The 23,182-nt window shown below is 31.2% G+C and overlaps 2 protein-coding genes across 3 annotated transcripts; one reads left to right on the top strand and one right to left on the bottom strand.

The window, feature by feature from the left end:
• The first annotated feature begins 6,676 nt into the window (after positions 1 to 6,676).
• On the top strand, positions 6,677 to 11,600 carry LOC124839821 (uncharacterized). 2 transcript variants are annotated; one of them, XM_088105822.1, is made up of 5 exons: positions 6,677 to 7,010; positions 7,600 to 8,893; positions 9,207 to 9,418; positions 10,223 to 10,446; positions 10,731 to 11,600. In XM_088105822.1, the coding sequence occupies exons 2-5, from the start codon at positions 7,705 to 7,707 to the stop codon at positions 11,440 to 11,442; spliced, it is 2,337 nt and encodes a 778-aa protein (XP_087961948.1). In that variant the 5' UTR covers positions 6,677 to 7,010; positions 7,600 to 7,704; the 3' UTR covers positions 11,443 to 11,600. The 2 variants fall into 2 exon arrangements, with proteins under 2 accessions (XP_087961948.1, XP_087961949.1); XM_088105823.1 differs by lacking the exon at positions 6,677 to 7,010 and adding an exon at positions 7,036 to 7,173.
• Positions 11,601 to 14,598: 2,998 nt separating this feature from the next.
• Positions 14,599 to 22,088, bottom strand: LOC124839819 (mitochondrial outer membrane import complex protein METAXIN-like). Its single transcript, XM_047315748.2, has 6 exons — positions 21,855 to 22,088; positions 21,250 to 21,581; positions 20,982 to 21,058; positions 20,799 to 20,859; positions 18,702 to 18,864; positions 14,599 to 15,158 (listed from the first exon to the last, which is right to left on the bottom strand). Exons 1-6 carry the CDS (start codon positions 22,018 to 22,020, stop codon positions 14,974 to 14,976), a joined length of 984 nt encoding a protein of 327 aa, XP_047171704.1. The 5' UTR covers positions 22,021 to 22,088; the 3' UTR covers positions 14,599 to 14,973.
• Positions 22,089 to 23,182: the final 1,094 nt, after the last annotated feature.

Raw genomic sequence — 23,182 nt, 5'->3', positions numbered from 1 at the left:
TTAAAGTGCTTCTTAAAATGCACATGCACATGGCCTGCACTATGTCACCCCAACACACTTTGCTATATACTATTTCAACGAAATTGCTTCTTAAACTGTTGGCTTGTGACGTGCTAAAACATGCATGAGCAATTTGTGTACAATGTTCGAGTCCAACCATTGCTTTTCTGTTATCACCATCAATTATTCTTTTGTGCCCTAATAAATGGAAGAAAACGAAGCAAACAAGAACGAGCATCAAATTGATCTTTTATTGTCTCAAATCATGTTTCCTTGAGTTCTTGCTTGTTTTCCTTCACTAAAATTGTTTCTTATTCATTTATTTCACACGTTCAAACAAAGAGATTAGAGGTAAAAACAAGCACTAACTAAAATACAAGAAAATATGAAAACACGCTAAACTTGGAGATAAAACAAGGTAAAAGTTATGAAGGAGTTGATTTATTCACCAAAATATATACACAAAAACATGTAAAATCAACTCTTATCAAGCACGTGAATAATGAAAGAAGAAAAAGTAGGAGTCACTTAATCAAGTATTCCAAATGTTGGAAGAGACTTAAAACACTCAATGTAGAGGACGACATCGAGAAAGTATAAGCGGACCTGATGGTAGAAGCTAAGGACAAGTAGAAGAGAAACAACATATTGGTCAACAAAATTCACACAGAAGAGGACCGGGTTCATGGAGAAGAGGTCTATCGAGCGACTCAAATGTTGAGTGCTTTAAGTGTTTATGCAAATGAGTGTTACTTGAAAAGGTGCTTTAATTGTGGTAAGGTCAAGCATTTTGCTAAAAATTATTAATATAAGGATAAGAAGGGAGAAACGAGGAACCTTCTCATAGAAGATGTTGAAGAGAAAGTAGTGTTATTGATTATTGCCCGTAGCTTGAGAGATGAGCACAAATAAGTGGAGAACTCTTCAAGAAGACCAAATAATATGGAGAATTCAACAAGAAGATTGAGCATAGTGGATAACTTGACAAGACAATTGAGTAGCGTTGGCAAGACATCCCAATAGATCAATGATCAATGATGTATTTAAATATCCCATAGAAGGGTCTCAAGAGGTGCTTGGAGAACTCATATAGCTCAATAAAACATGTGGAGTGCTCAATGAAGTGTTATCTCTTTGACAAGTATATCAAATCATACAAGTAGTAAAAATGGTAAATCCAAATATATTTTCTCAAAATATTGCGTTTGTTTAATTAATTATAATTACTTGCTAATTTAAGTCATGACATAAATTGATTCGAAATAACTTAAAGTATATAAAATTACTAAATATAAAAGTTATAAAATATCTAGATAAAGGCTAATTGAGATTGAATTTAATAACCCAAACTTTTTGTAATTATCTAACACTTTCCAACGCATCCTGTCTTACCGTGTGTCTTGATTGATCCGCTTTGAACGCTATTATTGCAAGAAGCTTCAAACAATAGTACAGCTTCCTCCTTTCCTTGAAAATTCTATTGAAAATAACGTATTTTAATACAACATTCTAGTCTTCTACGTGAGTTCTTACATTTTCAAGGTATCATATAAACATAAAGAGGTCTTAAATAGAAAATAATACTAAAATGATTATAATATATAATATATTTATGGTATGGGAAATAACTTAGTACATATACAATATTAATAAAATGTGAATTTAACTTAAATATAAATAATTAACATTACTTTTAATTTAAAATTTTTAAAAATAAATTTTTATTTTTAATTGATACGAGACTTAATTTAAAATGAATTTCTAACCTATATAATGTTATTTTGTATAAAAGAGTAAACCTCATTTCTAAATTATATGTGTTATGTCTATCGAGAAGACACAAACACCAATAACATTGGAGTTCAACTATATATAAGGGATTCACACCGCTTTCTATCCAAAACTAAGACAATAAATTAAAGAGTCTTTCATCTTTATATAGTATTTTAATTTTTCATTTCTATCCAGTGTGAGACTTAACTCACACTTAGATTTCCGAATCATATACTCTACTGTAAAGATGTTGCATGTTGCATGTTGCATGATACTTTATTGGGGTATTCAAACTCATCTATTCAACACTTAGCCACTTTTTCTTATATGGTTGAAATGTCAGTTTCAGGGTAATCAAGAAGGATGATTCGTACAATCTTTAATATTGCTCATAAAAGGGAAATTTCATATTTGTTCATCTTACGGTTTTGTTGATTGTAAGGTTTTCTGTTAAAGTACATCATGTGATGTGCTCCGCAATCAAGATTTGGCAAAAGCTCTTTTGTTTTGAGTCACTCAAATGTATCTATTAAAGCTCCATTTTTTTCATATACTGTAAAAATGTCATTTTCAGGGGCTTGATGCATGCAAGCTGTAATTACTATACATCAAGGGCTGCACCATCTCCAAGGTCCTTTCTAGGGATCAAACAAACTCACTAGTGAATTTTGGAATATCCAAGTCAAAAATTTTCACCTTCACATCTTTTGAAACTGTGTTGTGAGACTCGTGTATGTCTTTTATTGTCTCAGTCAGAACTATGGAATCCAGTCTCTTCTATGGTACGTGGAAACATTGTTGAAAGTGTATATAACTATATAAATGAATATATATATATATATATATATATATATATATATATATATATTGACAGAAACATTGATGTTATTTAGAGTTAAGTGAAAAAGTGACTTATGTATGACCTTTTTCTTGTCATATTTCAAGAGAAAATAACGATAAAGTGACACATTTTTATCTTCATTTTATATATAGTATAAAATTAAAATAATTAAAAAATAATAAATTTTAGTATTTAAAAAAAAATAAAAAAAAATTAAGAAAAAAGAATGCCAAATAAATATAAAAAATAAAAAATATATGTGTGTTAAAATATATTTTTAATAGAAATATAATATTAAATAATAAGAAATGCAATGCAATCAATGGATATGATTTAAGTGTAAATAAAAATTTAAAATTTAAAGGATAATGGCTTGCAACATACCTGTTGAAAATACTTACAACTGTTAGCTAGAAAAAATCAATCACATAAGTTTCACCTCAAATTGATCTTTTTATTAAGAAAAGAGTTAAATAAATTTTTTAAATTATATTTATTATTTTTAAAATTTAAGAATTAAAATCTATCTAATCATAAATTTTAATTTAAGGTTAAGTTTAAGTTTAAGAAGTAGGATTGAATTAAAAAAAAAAATAGAAAGTTAATTTATTGGAAGTGGTAGAGCAACCTAGGTGTTTGTTAAGATTTCAACATCAAATGTTTGGATAAGTAGTGGTTGAATAAAATATATGGCAATTTAAGTTTTAGAATGCAAAAGGGTTGAAATATGATGTAAGTGTGTATCTGTATGTAGGTACTAGTTAGGTAGTTTTTGGATGCTGAATCATTGAATATCTAAGATAATGACGTCTCAGATCAGCAGAGGATCAAACAAAATAACTATGTAAGAGATGAAAGACTAAATATAAAACTTTCAATGTTATTATTAATAAAATATAATTAATTCAAAAGACATCAGTGCTGAAACTATAATGGACCATGCCTGTAATACTTTGGTTAAATTTTGAATGATAAAATTCGAGAAAGGATTTTAACTTTGTTCAAATATTTAGTAAAATAAAAATGTAGAAATAGTGGAACTTTAGGACAAAATAGAGCGATTAAAAAAATTAAGGAAATAAAACTCATGTCATAAATAAAATTATATATGTATGAAACTGCAATTAATTTTAAATTATCAAATATCTAACATACAAAATTGAAATGTCAAAAGTATCCAAATAAAACAAACATAGAATATATTTTTTTTAGTAACAACTAAATCGTTATTTAAAACTTATCTTAAAAAAATTCAAATTTATAATTTCAAAAACAAAAATCTCATAAATTTTAATAACTCCTTTCTCTATGAGCTGTTATAAAAATTTAACATCTTAACTTATAAAAAAATTAATAATAAGTTGCCTTAAATTTCTCAGTTTAAACTCATGATCATTTAATTTAATTCATCATTGATTTATATGTATTATCATTTCAAATTTATCTTACATAAACTTTAACTTTAAAATTTATGTAATTTAATCTTTCATCAAGTTCATTATCTGTGAGAAACGCAATTGTTCTAAATATCTCTCACATGTGTTTTCAAGTCTAATTAGTTAAAATGTAATCTAAAATTTCTAAATAATGAATTTGTTTTTCTTTTAACCTCTAAATAAAATAATATTTTTTTCAATGGAGTGTAGATGAACTTCTCATTAAGGATGAAAAAAGAATCTGCTGGTATCTGCAAGTAAAATTCGCGACAGGTAATTAATATCTGCGGATATTTACTATCCGCAAATAACAAGTAGAAAAGATATTTTAATACTCGTTTCTAAACGGATCGGGTACTGGGAACGGGTATTGATAGTATATTATCCAATCTGCAGATACCCGTTACTCGAAAAAAAATTAATTTATATATATTTTTAATCAAATTTAATTAAAAATAAAATAAATTTATATTTTATTAGGTTAAATTTAATTAAAATTAAATTTTCATTTATATTTAATTTATATTATATTATATTATATATTTTTTGTAATTTTTTTTAAATTATTTTAAAAATGTATAAAATATTTTATTTTGCGTTATACGTGAGTATCTGCAGATTTTAAAATATCCGCGTGTATTTTCTAAACGAATATCTATACAAATAGCGAGTACAGTTTCATTTAACGAATCAGGTTGCGAATAAGCACTGTTTGTGTCCAACTCAATCCGTGTTGTCATCCCTACATGTAACAATATATATCTCACACTATAATCATTCTTATATTTTAAACATTGAGATTAAAAGTAAAAGTATTATTGAAGATATATAAACCATCCAGTACAATATGTATGCATTCAATCTATTGTTGAAAATCTAGTAAAATAAAAGATTAAAAAACTAAGAAAACTAATCGTCAAAATTTATAAATGAGAAAATGTATACACTTAAATTTGTAAACAAATGAAATTAATCAACAAATATATAAAATCTTAAAAAATAAGAAAATAATTAACTAAACCTTATCTAAAATTCAAAATTCAAAGAAAAATATCATGATTGGTGTTTGGTGAAGATTTTTAGATGAAAAACTATCGTATATATATTTTTTTATATGTTTGCAAGAAATGAAGCATCCCAGGGTTCTTTTCCTTTATTGTCGACTCATACTTTTTGCTTTTCTAAATTCTTCACTTTCGTTTGATCTAAAGAAAATCTTTCAGCCTTATAGGGCCAAACAAGTGGGTCACGAGAGTACTAAAATGTCCTTATCTCAGCTTCAAATTACAAATGAAACTAAGTATGTTACAAAGGGTATGACACCACAATTGGAGGACCCCACCCCTGAGAATAACCCATATTATCCTCACTAAGGTCAAAAGTTATGAATTGAGTTGGTTTCACATTCCCCAAGAGAAGTGTGGGTGAGGTGGCTGTCTTTATGTTATTTTTGTCTTTACTTTTATAGTTTTTCATTCATCTAACTACCATGTCTCATTCATCGTAACTTTGCTTTCATGCAATTTCCATAATTTTTATGTTAAGCTAAAATAGAATTTCAACAATTATTTGTATTTTAGGTTTTGCATCTAGTTTTTAATTTTTAAAATTTCCATTTACATTCACTAATTTATGTAATTTATTGATAAACTAAAGTTTGAATATATACTATGTTGAGTTTTCATTTTGGTATCATATGGTGATAATGGTAAGAATAGGTTCAATATGATCATTGGATCCAAAAGGTTTGTAAATTATCAGGGTCATTTAAGTACAATCACTGTGATAATTTAAACTATTTTTTTTGGGTGGTAATATGTAAAGGTTCATAAATGTATTAATGTGATTACAAAACTAAATTATATTAAGTGAATGATAGTTATTTTCAATAAAATATGCATGATAGTTTCCAAGCTATTAGTAAATGATTACATCTTATTATGCTTTGTAAGAAAAAAAATATCAACTGGACTGCAGGGATGATCAAATGTTTAGCTGAAAGTACTTTTAAAGTAATAATTTTTTATTAATTAAAGAAACTCCTCAGAAGTTGATAAATAAATAAATATCAATTATTTTGAAAAATAAAGTAAACTGAAGATTTATGAAAAAGGTAAGTTAAGTAAATTGCTATTAATGAATTTTAAGAAAAATATCAACTTAGCTAATTAATGTTATGTTGAATGATCATTAAAATCAAATGATTCTTAAATTCACCAATCATATGACATATTTGAAAGAAAATAGAATAGTAACATATTTAATATTTCAATAATTTTTTAAACAACTTTAAAAAAGACAAGTATGTAACTAATTGTCCAAATATAATGAATTCTCAATTGATTGAACCATGTCAAACATAATAGCTAATCTTCTTCGTAGGTACATGTAATGTTTGTAACAACACTATTAGACATATGATAATGTTGGGTCCCACTCATCACACATTTTGACCAGTCCCTTTCCCCAAAATTTCCTAAGTAAAAAACAAAACTTGTGATTTAGTTAGCTTCAACCAAAATCCTATGGCATTCTTGTAATTGTGTGCAACATGGAGGACAAATACTCACCCACCTTCACTTCTCACACTCTCTTCTTCCTTCCTTTATTAGCTCTCCAACCTCAACCTGAAACCAAAATCCAAAGCTTTCAATTTTCTCACTTTTTTTATCTTTCTTTCTCTCTTTGTTCCTTTTAGCATACTTGTTTTCTTCCTTCCTCTGTTTTGACCGTTGCTTTTTCTCAACGTCTTTCTCTGTTCACACACACTTCTCTCTCTGTCACTGATTCCTTTTCCACTACTCTTCCTCATCAAAACACTGTCCTTTTCCTTCACCTCATTGTCACCTGTGCTTCTCCCTTCTAACCCTTTATTCCTCTTCCTCCTTTTCATCTTGTTCTTCTCCTCTTTAACCAATATACACAGTTTGGTTGTGTTAGAAGGAAGAAATTAAAAAAGGGTATCGTGGAAAATTCTCTCTTACTGAAAATGGATACTTTGTTTTAATGTTCATCTGCTTATTCTTTATGTATTTTATCCGTATTTTTTCTGTGAGTGTGTAGAGAGAGCAAAGGAGCGAGGCAAAGAGAGAGACAAAGATTTTCTCTTTTATGTTTATTGATGTATGAATTTTCGTAAATTTGTATTTATCAAGTTACATTTGTTCTTTTTTTAATTTGTTCTTTAGTGTCTGCCCTTTTTTGTTCATTTCTAAGATGGTTTTCTGGGAGGCTTTAGGCTGATTGTCTGTTTTTATTTCTACATTTGGAAAAAAAAATCCCAGATGCAAAGTTGTGTGCTTACTTCTTGTATTCTGGTTGGGTATGGTTTGGTTTTCTGGATATTATAGAGGAAAAGGTTTGAAAAATGCCTGTATCTTCATCAACCTTCTTCTGGCTTGTAAATGAAGAAAAGTATCGAACTTCATTAGCATAGTTAGGTTTATTTGTTTCGAATATAATACTGTTTTCTGTACATTTGTTTTTGGGGTTACTCATGTTTGATGAAATTTTAGTACTTTTATTGAACTTCTCTATTTTCTGTGACAGAGTTATGGTTTCTGTATGAATCTGGTGAGGCATAAAGAAAGGTTGTTCTTTGGTTTTCTTTTCGATGCAAGTTTGAGGAATTCATTCATAGGGAACTAAGAAGAGATGGGATGTTCACATTCAAGGTTGGATGATGAAGAGGCAGTTCAGCTTTGTAGAGACAGAAAGAAGTTCATCAAACAAGCTGTTGAGCAAAGGACTCGGTTGGCCACTGGACACATAGCATACATAGAATCTCTGAAAAGAGTTTCAGCGGCACTTCGTGATTACATTGAAGGTGATGAACCTCGCGAGTTCTCATTGGACAATGCCATCACCCCACCTTTCACACCTGTGAAGAAGAAAAGTGGCCCTGGATTCATTCCTATATCAGCAAAACCCTTCGCAGCAACAGGAGCTATTGAGTTTGGGATCGGACCAAACTCTACTTTGAAAGTGAATTACCTTAGACCTGGTGGTAACCCAGCAATTTCAGTTGAGGAAAGGCCTCAATCTCCGGAAAGGGTACGTGTTGAGACATATTATCCTCCAATGCAGCAGTATGGCTTTGATGGATTTTTCAACATGCAATCCTCACCGGTGAATCCCTCAATTTTTGCCTATTCTCCCAATAATAGGCCTACTATCCCTCCCCCTTCACCTCAAGCTTCCCAATGGGATTTCTTTTGGAACCCCTTTTCTTCTTTGGACAGCTATGGCTATCCTGCAAAAAGTATTGATCATGCTGCAATGGATGATGAATACAGAGGACTCAGGCAGGTTAGAGAAGAAGAAGGAATACCAGACCTGGAAGAAGATGAAACTGAACATGAAGATGGTGTTGGAAAAAGAAATGTAGCAGAAGAAAGAACTAGACCCAACATGAATTCTTCAAAAGAAGAAGTTATTGTTGAAGATGTTGAAGATGATGATGATGATGAGGAGGAGGAGGAGGAGGAGGAGGAGGATGAGGAGGAGGAGGAGGAAGAGGAGGAAGAAACAGACATTGAAGATGCAACTGAGCATGTTGCCAAAGATTCCCAAGCTCATGGAAGTGCAAGTTTTGAAGTATCAAAAGCTCAAGCTGCTGGTCATATTGAATCTAGCCATAGAGAAATGACAATTGGTAAGAAAGATGCTGTGGAAGAAACACCTGGTTTTACTGTTTATGTAAACCGAAGGCCAACAAGCATGGCAGAAGTGATCAATGATATTGAAACTCAATTCACAATCGTATACAATGCAGCTAAAGATGTTGCAGCATTGTTAGAGGCCAAGAAATCTCAATATTTGTTGACTTCTAATGAACTTTCAGGTTTGATGAGAGAAAACACTTTATATTTTCATTTTGTTGTACGTGTACTTCCATGTTCATACTTTCCATATTTTAGAATTATTAGTGAAGTCCTAATGAATGGAAAAGAATCAATAGGCAGCCTCAAGTTTCACAATAAACTCCATTGTAAAATCTTATTTCTAGAGAGATCTCAGTATGAAAATCATATATCCAGAATTATTTTTTTCATTATTCCAATTCCTCATTTTATTTTACTGAATCTTGTTTTTTGTCAGTCTTGTTCATCTGTACATTTTCATAAATATTGATTTGAGTTATATTTCATTTGCAGGATCAAAGTTGTTGAACCCGGTAGCTCTGATTCGATCAGCTTCTTCACGCTCTTCTTCATCACGGTATTTGGTAAATAGTTCAAGCACTGGCAAGGAAGGTTGTGATGGCTCAAAGGATCTCTCTGAGGAACATTGTATGTTATCAGGTAGTCACCATTCCACATTGGACAGATTAAATACCTGGGAGAAGAAACTCTATGAGGAAGTCAGGGTATGCTACTGAACTTATATTATGTTTGTAAGGAAGTCAAATTTATAGAAAAGGATTTATGGAAAGTTCTTTGTGGTGGTGTGCTTTGAAACAGATAGTTTTGCTACTCAAAAGTAATCTAATAAAACTGCAGAAAAGAACTAGAGTCCTTTGCTCATTTTCTCAATCATGACTTTCCTGCAGAAAAGAGAATTGTTAGCTGCACCCTCTCTGCTGTTGGTTGAAAATCACATTTGTAGGAGTCCCACTTATTTAATGGGTTTCTCTCCTGCTTTTGTAGTTGTCAGTGAATTTTAAGCAATAAAATAAAAGAATGAATGTTAAAGTAAGTGTGTTAGAGAGTGTTATTTCAGCACTCCTCATGTAGAAATTCCTTCAGATTCTTATAGCCTTACTCTTGAGAGATGAACAAAATCAATGATTCACTCTGGTTATGGATTCATCAATGGAAAATACTCCTCTTCTTGCTTCTTATGGTTATTACTAGAAATAGCAAATAAAACAAGTTCTCATGTGAGTAATAATAAAAGAGGCTCAGCTTCAACATAATATGAAAAAGCATTATATCTTTAACTAATGGGCTTAAACCTTTTTAGTAGATGATTAACAGGATTTGGAAAAAAAAGGACAGCAGAGATCAAATACAACAGTTTACATTATACTCAGTTATTTTTTCTTTTGGTATTTTTTAAAGTATTTATATTTTTTATTATTGTTACAGGTCATTATGCTTGTGATCACATACAGTTTTATTTTATTGTTGGGAAACTTATTTGTTACTGTGGCCACTTTCTTCTTCAACAGTCTGGAGAGCGTATCCGAATTGCATATGAGAAGAAATGCAAGCAACTCAGGAACTTTGATGCAAAAGGAGAGGACCCCTCTTGCGTAGATAAAGCAAGAGCAGCCATTAGAGATCTTGATACCCAGATAACAGTTTCAATACATTCAGTTGAAGCTATTTCAAGGCGAATCGAAACTCTAAGGGATGAAGAGTTATATCCCCAACTTCTTGAATTGGTGCAAGGGTATGTATAAATGTCAAATGCCCCCATGTATCTTTGGATTTTAGATGACACTAAACCCCTTCTGCTGAAGTTTCAAGTATTTTCAGAAACATACTTCTAATATTTTCAGATAAAGTCATTCTCAATCTCTGAGGAGGATATATTCCTGGTTTTTACTTTTTACATGAGAAACACTTTAAAGAAAACAAAACTACATTTGCTTTATGAAATGCAGATATATCATGTATCAAACCTAGCCCTTGCTTACATTTTGCATGCTGATTCTTAAATTATGAAAATGACAGGCTGGAAAGGATGTGGAAAGTGATGGCAGAATGCCATCAGAAACAGAAGAGAACCTTGGATGAAGCTAAGATTCTTCTAGCTGGCACTTATTCCAAACTACATGCTAGAAAACAGTCTTCCATGTTAATGACGGATCCAAACAGGCTAGCTCGTTCAGCCTCCAATCTTGAATTTGAGTTAAGGAACTGGAGAAACGCCTTTGAGTCATGGATCACTTCTCAAAGATCCTACATTCATGCACTAACTGGATGGCTTCTGCGGTGCATGAGATCTGAGCCCGATGCATCCAAGTTGCCATGCTCTCCTCGAAGGTCAAGTGGCACTCACCCTTTGTTTGGACTCTGTGTTCAATGGTCAAGACGCCTGGATGCCATAAATGAAAAGGCAGTGCTTGATGGCTTAGACTTTTTTGCAGCTGGGATGGGGTCCCTCTATGCACATCAGTTGAGAGAAGATTCTAGGAGAAACTCGTTTGGACCAAAACAAAGTAATGGTAATATGGAACTAGTGGAAGCTGGTGAGGTAGAAGAGGTAATGGCTCCAGAGAAACTTGCTGAAGTTGCTATTAAGGTGCTTTGTGCTGGAATGTCTGTTGCTATTAGCTCACTGGCAGAGTTTGCTTTGGATTCTGCTGAGGGATACAATGAAGTTGTTAAGCAATGGGACAATGTCAAGTGTCAAAATACTGCTTCTAGCAACACCAGGACATAGCTGTCTCACATTTTGTGTTAATTAGTTTAGGTTTGTTTAGAAAAATGGGTGTCTTAGAATGTAATTATGTATTTAACTAACCAGTATAAAAGGTAGAATAGCAAGGGCAATTGCACCCAATATTTTGTTATAATTGATTTCTTTTTTCTTTGTCTAAATCTCTAGGTTTTTTAAATTCATGTTGGTTCCTAAATAAATCAGCTTTTTTAGATAGAGTATTTAAAATTTATCCCTTTATAAATAAGACATCCCAAATTTTAAGTTTGTCCAAATTGATTTTATTTTATGCAGTATTTTAAAAAAACAAAAAGTGAACACTCAAAAATAAAATTTCGGACATAAAAGAATTGTAATTTCATGTAAAAATTTAAGAATTAAAAATATATTTAATTACTTTGTTATGTCTCAATTAATCTAATTAAGTAAAACTCTATTTTTCTCAAGAATACATCATAATATGTTTTTGAGCCCCCATTTAACAAGACCTACACATTCCTTAGGCTTATGGTCAGTGATTGTTGTTGTGTTAGCTGGTAGATCTCCCGCTACAACATTTACCACTAAATCAGTGCAATTAGGATACATAGTAAAAGTTTGAACCCAGCCATCGCCCAACCAAACCTCTCCTGTGATAATCATATGTAAACTAAACCTCGTCATTCCTCGTTGCATGTCTTCAGCAATGGCCTGAACCACTGTGTCGTCCACAATGGGTTGGTTCTCTTCCCACCCAGTCGTACTCAACTTCAAATGCACCTTTTTTGTCTCCCCATTTTCCAACAACGAAACTTCCTGCGGTAACTTATATTCTGGCACAATGGGAGTGATCACAGCCAGCGTTTCGTTTTCCTCGTAACTTATTTTCGCTTCCAGATTTATGATGTTGATGTCGGAGTAGTTCATGACGTTGCAAATGGCTACGGTCATGACCCATGTGGATGAAACCTCGCCCTCGGAAACTTCAAGGTGAGGAACCTCAAACGAATCGAGGAAGAACTTGGGTGCGATGGGATCAAACGTTGGTTTGTATAATTGCCTTCGGTGAAGGGCAAGTCCAGCGAGCAGCATTGCAATCATGATCAAGCGTAGCACAATCACCACACCATCCCAATCCAAACGTTCTTCTTCGCATTGCTCCATCATCATTACGTGACCGACATTGATCTCAACATGGTGTTCCTCAATGTCTTGAGGCAGAGGTGAGAATTGAATCCTTGATTCAACTGGAGGTGTTGAAAGAGACATTATTATGTTTTTGAGAAACTCGGATTTAGGTTGGTGAAAAGCAGGAATGAATGATGATGATGATGATATTTGACTTGATTAAAATTGTACGTGTCGCTATTGAATATATATATATATATATTCAAAGGTGGTAGAAAGGAACAGGATATGTTAAATCCTAATCAGTTAATGTTGACAATGTTACAACTAAAATATTTCCAAAAAGGTTAATTTTGGTGCAAGAGCTTGCTGGGACTAGTCGGTATATTAATTGCAATGATTGAGCATTTGGTAACTGTTTTTTTTTTTTGTTGCCTGTGGTGATTAGTTTTAGGTGTATATTACATTTTTAATAACTAAATGTCTAGTGTCTCAAATCATTTGTTTCCTAAAGACCTTAATGGGAAGGGTCAAATCAAATCATCATTACTTAATTTTCTGTTAAATGATAAGTCAATAAAGCAACATAATGCTGTAAGAAGATTAAGGTATGGCCATATCAGAAATTGTATATATATGATAGAAAAAGATCAAGGAATAGAAAAAGATCAGATATCAGTTGTCAAAGATTCTCATGAAGAAAAATCCAAAATTTCGCCAGCTACTATTCTTGCATCACATTCAAGAATAAATGATGTTGAGAAGGAAATCAGAAGAAAAGATTCCAGAAGAAAAAATGGTCAAAGTCTCAGTCAAAAAGTAATTGCAACGAAAATGACAACATATATGGATTTTCAACGACTTTGACAGACAAACCTTCTAACAACTAATTTGTAGACTAGACCTCTCTATAAATAGGTTCCTTCAAGAAGAAAAATTACCAAATGAAAAAATTGCTACATTTATAGAAATGTTGTAAATACTTCAAGCACCATAATGTAAGTACTATAAACAGAGAATAGAAAAATTAAAGAAAATGGCATACAGTTGTACACATGTTTTGGAAGTACTTCGAGCACCAAAATCTAGGGATTCCAATAATTATCAAAGTTTGGCTACTCAGGAATTTGAGTATTGTGGGAAATTGTGTAAAAAGAACCAATTTCATAATTTCAGCCATATGTAACTTTTTAAAAAATTGTTTCTATAAAATGATATTGTTTGATGTTTGTTTTTTTTAATGGAATAATGACTATACTAATATTTTCCAACAAATGTACAAACAAAATTCGACACAATAAGAAATAATCTTGTATCAAAAAGATGGATTAAGAAATAAGATTTTACTAAAAATAATTCACTTCAATAATATTTTCATTTTTCTAAAATAATTAATCTCCAACAATCAATCAAATGAGATCAAAATCCTTATATTTTATAAAAAGAAATGTGAACATAGTGTTTTCCTTCGTAAAAAAAAAGTTCTAACATGTTTCTTAAAGTATGAAAACAAATTTAGCATGTTTGCATCTTAAATAGCTCACCAACTTATTCAACCAACACCCTTAATAGCAATACTTTTATCCAATGGGAGAATTCCAACTAAGATAATTTGAAATAAATAGCTACTACAGTGTGACAGAATATAATTTTATCATTACATTAACATCTTTAGATACGTTCACCTAACTAAAAAATAAATGTAGTATTATTTAGTTAAAAACCCTTAGAACAATTTAACTATAAAATATTTTGACATGGTACAATTTTTAATTTAAAAGATCTTATTTGTTAGAAAAATTTGTTCAAAGTAATTATGTTTGAAGCTAGCTATGTGTATTCAAACTAGTTATATTTAAAACTGGTTTACTTTCAAAACTAATTGTCAAAATTCTTCCTCAACAAAATTATAAAAGATGAACATAGTAATAAATATTTGATAGGCTTTGGAATGTAAGCATAACTAAAATGTTAAAATTTATAATAATGTCCAACATGAGCTTGTTGGAAATAAATTAATTGTGTGATCTTTCTTGGTGTTTGAAAATGTAATTAATGCATTTCAAACTAATTTTATTATTATCCTTCAGGCTTATCTCTTACCTCAAGTATGAACAATAACAGTAAAAATGGTCCCAAAAATCAAGTGCAAGACTTACAGATTTACTCAGGTCATGGTTCATTTCTCTAACTCAAACCTGCACCATTATCCAATGAAAAAGTATAGCTACTACTCATTAAACAATGATCAATCTACTGAAACCAAATCATGTATAGAGAAAATGGATCCTGTAGGAAAAATCTATGTGAATGGTACTTTTCCATACTTCTAAATTTGGACCATACACAAGAAAAGGATGCACATCTTCAACATGCATTCAGCCTAGGCTTTGTCATTGAGAGGAAGATAAACAAATGAATGCATTTTCATTCATCGAAATCATAGCCTACATCATCTAACTCCAAAGCATCATCACCAGATCCAGACCTGATACTGAGGAAAAGAATAACAGCAACTAGCTGTGCTACCACAAAATATTTAGCCCTTCTTCTAAAGGTTTTCTCCTCCTTTGTTTGTGGCTTTCTTTTAGGTTTAGTCTTGGGCTTTGAACCTGATTGTCAAAAAAAAGACGAATCAAACTACATTAAAATATGAAAGAATATAAGTAGTAACAAAGCAATTTGCAGATTTTCTTGGCATTTTGTTTTTTGATTCGTTTTCTCTTCCTATATTCAGAATTGTATAGGTCTTTTGGGAAGATCTGTTTTACTCGAGTTTATTTGGGTACTCCGTGTTTTTTTTTTCGTTTTTCTTTTTGTTTACTAAACTTTCATGCGATTACAAATGATAGATGTCTTTTGGAGTGTCAGTATAGCTAAAATGTTAACAACACTGTGATGCCTAACATGAGTTTTATTTTAAAATAAACAAAGCAAGTTGCACATACAACATTTTCATGTAGCTATATCATGTATTAATAGTACAATAGGCTTGTTTCCAAAATATAAAGCCCCATAAATAGAACGAAGAGTTGAAACATGCATTTAAGGTAGAAATAGCTAGCATTGGTGCCTTGGAGACACCAAATTCGTTTAAAGAGTTAATGTAAAAAGAAAAAAGAATGAATAGTACAATGTTTGACCATGTTGTATTTTGATATGAACTAAGTGAACAAGCATAATGTAATAAACATTCTTAGTAAAATAAAGGTATAAAGTTATAAAAACCTATTGCCGAACACCAAGAGTTATCATTTTCAATTTTCGGACTATTTTATTTTAGCTCTTTGGCATTTCTATTACCAAGTTACAGATGAGTGTAATTGTTTTTAACTTTATCATTTTCAACTTTCTGACTATTTTATTTTAGCTCTTTGCCATCTCCATTACCAAGTTAGAGATCAGTTGAATTGTTTTTAAATTTATCAATAAAATTTATAGCTCTTTAGGTGCATTTGACTAAAAATTATATAAACTACTTTAGTGACCAATAAACCTCACGTCTTCTTATGCAAATAAATAGAATATAATCATTTTTATGTTTCTATTAAGCTAATCTATTTACTCACGAAAAAGCTAACATGGCTTCTTAAGGCATCAAATTAAATGGTTTTTAAACGAACCAAGCAAAGAAAGGCTTGAAAAAGAAAACTACTATAATAAAGAGCCAAGAGAAGTCTTGTAGAAGGTTTTCTAACGACAGTAGACATTTTGTTTGCAAGAAAAAAGGTTCTAGTTTATAGACTATCTTAGAAAATAATGTCAGAAGAAGTATAATTTAATGGATATTAGATTTAACTTCTTGTTTCTCTCCCGTGCTTATTGTTTTTCTTTGTGTTCATTGGATTTCTTATATTTTAGAACTACATCTAGTATTATTTTAACATTTTCATCAGTTATTACATCATTTTTCTAGAGCTTTTGCAATAGAATCTGTCAATTTTTCTTCTCTAGCACTAGTTTTATACCTACAGTATAAAAAGCTTTGAATTTACTTATCTTCCTTTATTTGTGTGATTTGATTTTTTTTCCGTCTTCTTGTCACCCACCTTTTTTTTTAATAAATTCCATCTTTGACCTTAGAACTCGAGATGGATATATAATATATAAAAAAGGAAAAGGAAGACATCATGGGAAAACTAGGCCAAAAACCATGTAACACCAAAAGAACCAAACAAACATAAGATGAATCTACATTCTGGCAAGCCAAATCTATTTCTATAGAAGTCTTTCCCACAAGTACGAGGTAGGGAGGGGAACCGTGTAAACATGGCGTAAGAGTCAATTCCAACTTGGTAAGTATATAAGGGCATCTATTCCATTTCATATAAATGTGAGATATCATCACGGTTTTTCTTCTAATTCTGATTAGGCAACATTTCCATCTGTTCATAATGTCCCAAGGTACAACCTTCATATTAAAAAAAAAGCCTTGGTTACTAAACTGGAGTCAGTTTCTAGCCAAAGGTTCTCTCATTCCCTCTGTAACGCTAACTCTATGGCAAGAATGTCATCAGTTCAGCTCTAATAGTGAGGGCATTGCCAATAAAGGCCAAAAGTCCTCCTATGTACTCGCCTGAATTGCCTTGTACAAGCAGCTGGTCAGGTGTTCCTCTTGCTGCACCATCTATATTGCATTTGATCATCCCCACTGCTTATGTCACCCACTATTTATTAAATGGACAAATTTATTTTTACAATTTTAAATTTAATATCCTTATATATAATTTTAAATACTTCTTTAGAAATATTTTAAAGTTATATTTTGAAATTAATTTCATAAAATATGACAATTTACCTACTAGTTAATAAAAAAAAAATTATTAGTGGCCTCTTCGTGAACCTACTTTGGATCCATCTCTACAAAAGATTATCCATAAATTATGTTTTCCTTTTCAGATAATATAGTTTAGATTGAGCAATCAAGAAAAGAGGTTATTCTAAACTTGATCGAGACAAACATTGAATTCAAAGGGATTTTGCGTGCGCAGAAGACAGTATATGCAACGGGATTTCTTTTGAGTAGAAGACAGGGTATATGCATAGCATTTTTAGTAAGAAACAAGATTTTTAGTAAGAAACAAGATTTTTAGTAAGAAACAAGAGGAAAATGATGTATAGGTAAAAACTAGATGTGTCATACATGTTTATAAATTGAAGTATCTGTGACCAATATTACAAAATAATGGAATAATTAAAGAAAATGTCAGAAAAATACAACTCGGGTGGTTTAAAACGGAGAAAGGCTGTGACTGCAAGATTTCTAGCAAGCTTAAAAGGAAAAATTTTATGATACGGCAACATGATCGATTAAACTTTAAAGGGGTGAGAAAAAGTGGGAATAAACAAAATAAATAAATAAATGTTAAAAAGACGTGTGGTCACACAAGGGAAAATACAAAATGAATGTATAAAGGAGAAATTAGTGCAGCACATTCAAGGAAAAAATTATAGAAAATTGATTAAGGTGGCTTGGACATGTAAGAAAAGGCTACTAGGGGCACCAATGAGGAGACTAGCTTGTATGGTTTTAGCCCTATGAAAAGGAGGATAAGGATTACCGAGAAAAATATTAGAGAAAACTAAAAGGGATCTCATGGTGAATAATATCCAAGAAGAATTGGCTTTTAATAAGCTCAATGGTGTAGTGTGATCCATGTAACTGGCCTCGCCTACTATTGTTGCTTGTGATGAAAAAGCATGTGATCAGAGAACAGGATCACAAACCTAGAATCATTCATTGTGTATCCATGTTCATGGCTTGTTTCATTTGTTCTGTAAATATGGCAACTAATTACCATGAAGGGGGTTTTGTTAAACTCATTCATATAACACTCAGCAACCGGAAACATGAACATTTCAGAATATTCCACTCTATACCAGGAATATTTCGTAGTAGTTATAGAAATGGTACAGTCCTATTGCTATAATATCAAGCCAGAGTACTATAAGCCACAACTTTCCAATATATTCATTACTGCAACTTATTCGGATATATATATATATATATATATATATATATATATATATATATATATAAAAGAGAGAGAGAGAGAGAGATGAGTGTGCTCGTCATTTAACACGAAAGGAAAAGAAATATGCAGTAGTTACACTTTTCAAGGAAATCCATGAAATAAATCCTAAAAATATCTTACCTGAAGTTGAACGACCTTTAGAAGCTGATGATGATGGTTCTGCATGAAAATCTGGATAATTGGAAGGCAAAGCACTAGTTTCTATAATTTTTGTATTGCATTGCTGCACATATTTCACCAAAATGGTATGTTCCAAAAAGTTGACCCGCAAAATTGATGATTCCTGGTAGTATATAAATGCAGCATATTAATTAAAAAATTTGCCTCAAATATAATTTTGCAGTGCTTTTATAGTAAACAATTTCTGCTAGCCAGTTACACAAACAACACTTAGCTCAGGATAAAAAATCAAAAAGATATCTCAAGGGTTGAACAGAGCAAAAGCAAAAACAATTAAAGTGCAAAGGATTTGCCACACCTTTGAGGCAGCATTACCTGCACAGTTTTCCTCGTTCAAGAGTATTTCCTATTATCCAGCTATGCTTTAAAAATAACAATTCCCAACACAAAGGAAATGATGAATCATAAACTATCATTCTCCCATTTACAGGGACCCTTCTGTATATGTAACCTTCTTTCATAGAATCATTACTAGGTAATGGCAATATTTTTGAAGCAAGAATTCACTTCTAGTCCATACCTTTTTACACTGAGTAATGACATACTAAGAACATTCAAGAGCAGGTTACTAAATGTGTGGTTCTTTTTCCAATCATGCAATCCTAGTTAATGAGTTAAGAGAAGGAGCAAATTATAAACTTGTGATATGAAGAAAAAATTTTAAATGAAAGGGTTTTTTTATTAAGGTCCGCAAGAAGCAAGTTTCAATGTCACGTAGCAGTAAATTTGGTCAGTGCGTTGTAAAACAAGTTGAAAGGTGAAAGTATCTTACTACCTTGTATCTGCTTTACAAAGTGGTTGGGGGAATTGAGAAGGATGTAAGCATGAGTGGATGAAATGAAGAAATGTTTTCAGACATAATGTGTGGTCACAGGATTCCTATCAAACTAGACATAAGTCCAGCAATGATCCATGGCAATGAATGTCAGGGGCCAATAAGGTATCAATGAGACAAAATATATACTTGAACTAGAAAAAGGAAGAGGAAGACCAAAGGAAACTTTTAGAGAAATTACTAGAAAATATCTTTACCCTTAATGGATTTATCAGTTTTGATAGAGTACAATGACTTTTAATCCATATAACCAACCACGCATAGGAGGATAAGATTTGACTACTATTTTTGCCACAAAGTGGTAACAAAACCTGTGTTGGAGAGAAGATTAACCACAGAAATCAACCAATTTCTACAAGTTTCTTCCATAATAATCAAATAAATTGCACTAACACAATTTAAAGGTTCCATTACTAGGAAGCCAAAGGAAAAACTGATGCTTATCCCAGAACACCAATTACACTCAGTTCAGCCAATCAAATTTACAGCGCCACCGAAGAATATGAACTTTTCATGCACCCACAAGCAACTGTCACTTTACAACCATGGTTGGTCGGTGGTCTTTCAATTCACTCTCAGCTCAACTGTAAGTTTGCATAACCAATAATTACTTTACTGTTCTATTACAAGACTAGTAAATATTGGAGTATAGTTTTACTCTGGCATTTATTTTTACTTTACTTGAACAGCAGTAGTTGAATAGATTTAGAAGATATTTGACAGGTGGCTTCTCTAACTATCTTTGTTATCATCTGATAACAGCTTCAGTTAGAATCTACTGAGTCCAGTTTCTGTACTATATAAACATGACATGTTGTAACTTCAATATAATTGGGCAATGAATTCATTTTCACCAGACAGAGAACCTTTCAAACTCCCAGCTTTAAGTTTGCTTAACCATGAATTACTTTACCAATTCTATTATGAGACTTGTACTCAATAATTCTGGGATCCTAACTCTAGTACTTATAGATTCAGTGAGTACAATTCTTCCTGATGTTAAAGCAAAGTATCTGTCAAATGAATGCTAGCAATTGTAAGTTCCTTTGGACACATGCCACAATACATAGATTCACTGTTCAATTCTTATTGATAGGGGATTTCTTACTCAAATGGGTATCGCATTAGTTGCCAGAGTATCATACTATCTTAAAAAGTATATACCAAAATCATGGCAAAATTACTGATATAACTTAACTCACGGGTAAAGCTTGAAGAATAACTAATGCATGAGCAAGAAAAATAGCATCCAAGCTTGATGGCCTGCATAAACAGGCATACAAAATACATTACTAGGAGTTCAAAGTCAAAACTTGATCTCTATATGAAAGGAACCCAAAATAGTAGCACATATTGCTCTATATAACATAACGCCAGCAGAGAACCTATTTTCGAAAAGGTAGTTTTGCTCCCCTAACAAAGTTGACAGAGCATCATATGCAGAGTTTGCTCTCCCATAAATCTGTTGACCAGAGACAGCTCCGTAAGATTAAAAATCACAGACATAAACACTGTTAAGTAAAAGGAAAATATTGGAACAAAGGTTAGATACTAAATAAAATTCACCTTTTGTAAGCAATGTTTAGAAATGGAACAGGAGAGAGAACTTGTCCCAGTCTCAAGTGTTGTGAGCAAAGTTCAAGAGAAACTAACCTCTTCTTCCTTCTTTTCAGCATTTTCTTTACTTATCCCATGTTTCTGCATCACCCAAAGAGCTTTCTTCCAATAGAGGATCCGCCCTATAGGCCAGGGAAGATCAGAATAATAGATCTTATTAGCAGAGGAACCACTACATCCCACCCACAGTTCATACTCCAGTGCATCAGCAAGCCATGTGGTGAGCAACACTTTGGTTGCCATCCAATCAGGGAGAGAAGAAATACCACTATCTAAATCACCAACATCCCTTTTCAAGCTCTCAATTATCCCCTCCTTCTCATTATTGTATGTCACACAATCTCCCGTCTCAAAGTAGGGAATCTGATCTAAACGCCAAAAAATACAGCCAAAATGAAAATAACAATAAAAAATACAACAAACAAATTGAAACACCCATATGTCAAGAAAGAACAAGAATAGCAAAAAGGAAGAAACTTAATCAGACGGGATATGAATGTAAGAAAGATTACCCACCCAGAAGCCTCAAACACAATCAAATGATTAAAAGGCCTAAACTTCAAAAAGAAAATAGATAAAAGGAATAATTGAATAATCATTGTTTCTTTTCTGGCATAAAAGAGATGAAGATTGAAGTTTACCAGAATCAGGGTAGTTAGGGTGATAATCCAAGTTGAAGGGAACTTGAGAGAACTTGAGAAAAATATAGGCGGATAAGCATTGAGGGCAACCGGTGGGGAGACCAAAACACCCTTTTCTAACTACAAGGGTGTTCATCTGTGTACTCTCATTAGCCTCTGTTGCCATGAAGTAGAAAGAAGAATAAGATGGACCAACACAAAACTGAACACTGAAAAAGTCTCTTAGCTACAGTAAATAATACATTGAGACAAAATCAGGGTTTAGGCCTTTCTGATATGTATAAAGTGTTCTTGGGTTTGGTCAATTTTTAATTATTTTTATCAATTTCAAAAATTAAATAACTTTTTTTTGTCTGTTAGATAAATAAAGTATTTATTTATTTATTTATTCTGTTGCATTCCCTCTTATTATAGATTGTATAGGTAGTTTTTATTTAGAGAAAAAACAATTATTATATGATATTAAATGGTCATGTAGTTATTTATCATATTTTTTATCAATGTGATTGAGAATTTATTCACTGTTTGTTAGAAGTATATAAAGAAAGAAAGGAAAGATGTACAATGACACAACACAAGGTGAGTATGTGCATCAACTAAATATTTATGTATTTAAACAAATTCATATTTAATGTAAGACATTCAATGTTATAATAATTGAGTTGAATTAAATTTTGAAATTACAAAACTATAAATATATTCTCTATACTATATTTTTTAATTTATAATATTACATTATTCATTAATTAAATATTATGTATATGTATTAACATTACTTTTCTTTAAAAGTTAATTTAAATTTGAATACACAATTTGTATATTGCATACTATAACATTATAAAATGAAAATCATCTATAAGTATACAATAAATTTAAATACGCGATATTATTAAAATACAACTTTCGTCAAATATATTGAAATTTATTATGTTTGATAACAGCAAATTTAAATTCAATCAAAAATATAAAATTAATTTAAATGTGTTAAAATTTAAATAATATATATTATTATTAAATATAATATTTTTAAAATATAAAATTATTTAATTAATTTTTATATATTATTAACATTGAATTTATATTTTACAAAATAATTTTAATCTATATAATACTAATTGTTGTTATTGTTCAATTGAATCATTTTGCAACTTACAAGTCCATGGTAGTTAAAAAATATATATAAAGATAATATTTTATAAGATTACTTTTTATAATTTTTTTAATAGAATGCATAAATACAGTCTCATTTAAATTTCAGACTTCATTCCTTCTTTTATTTATCTTATTTCACACATTTTTTCCCTTCTTTATCTTAAAATACAAGCAGG

Source organism: Vigna umbellata, chromosome 2 (assembly GCF_029865625.1).
Source record: "Vigna umbellata cultivar VRB3 chromosome 2, Vumbellata_1.0, whole genome shotgun sequence".
Taxonomy (NCBI): Eukaryota; Viridiplantae; Streptophyta; class Magnoliopsida; order Fabales; family Fabaceae; genus Vigna; species Vigna umbellata.
Note: the sequence above shows the minus strand (reverse complement) of the source record. Positions and strands in the feature narration are given on the sequence as shown.

What these genes read in the sequence shown, in the direction of transcription:
- LOC124839821 (XM_088105822.1), top strand. Translation starts at nt 7,705, where the DNA reads ATGGGATGTTCACATTCAAGGTTGGATGATGAAGAGGCAGTTCAGCTT. An exon ending in GACTTCTAATGAACTTTCAG is followed by an intron (nt 8,894 to 9,206) that starts GTTTGATGAGAG and finishes TTTCATTTGCAG; the next exon opens with GATCAAAGTTGTTGAACCCG. An exon ending in AACTCTATGAGGAAGTCAGG is followed by an intron (nt 9,419 to 10,222) that starts GTATGCTACTGA and finishes CTTCTTCAACAG; the next exon opens with TCTGGAGAGCGTATCCGAAT.
- LOC124839819 (XM_047315748.2), bottom strand. Translation starts at nt 22,020, where the DNA reads ATGGCAACAGAGGCTAATGAGAGTACACAGATGAACACCCTTGTAGTT. An exon ending in TTATTCTTCAAGCTTTACCC is followed by an intron (nt 18,865 to 20,798) that starts GTGAGTTAAGTT and finishes ATATACTACCAG; the next exon opens with GAATCATCAATTTTGCGGGT. An exon ending in TAAAGGTCGTTCAACTTCAG is followed by an intron (nt 15,159 to 18,701) that starts GTAAGATATTTT and finishes TTTGACAATCAG; the next exon opens with GTTCAAAGCCCAAGACTAAA.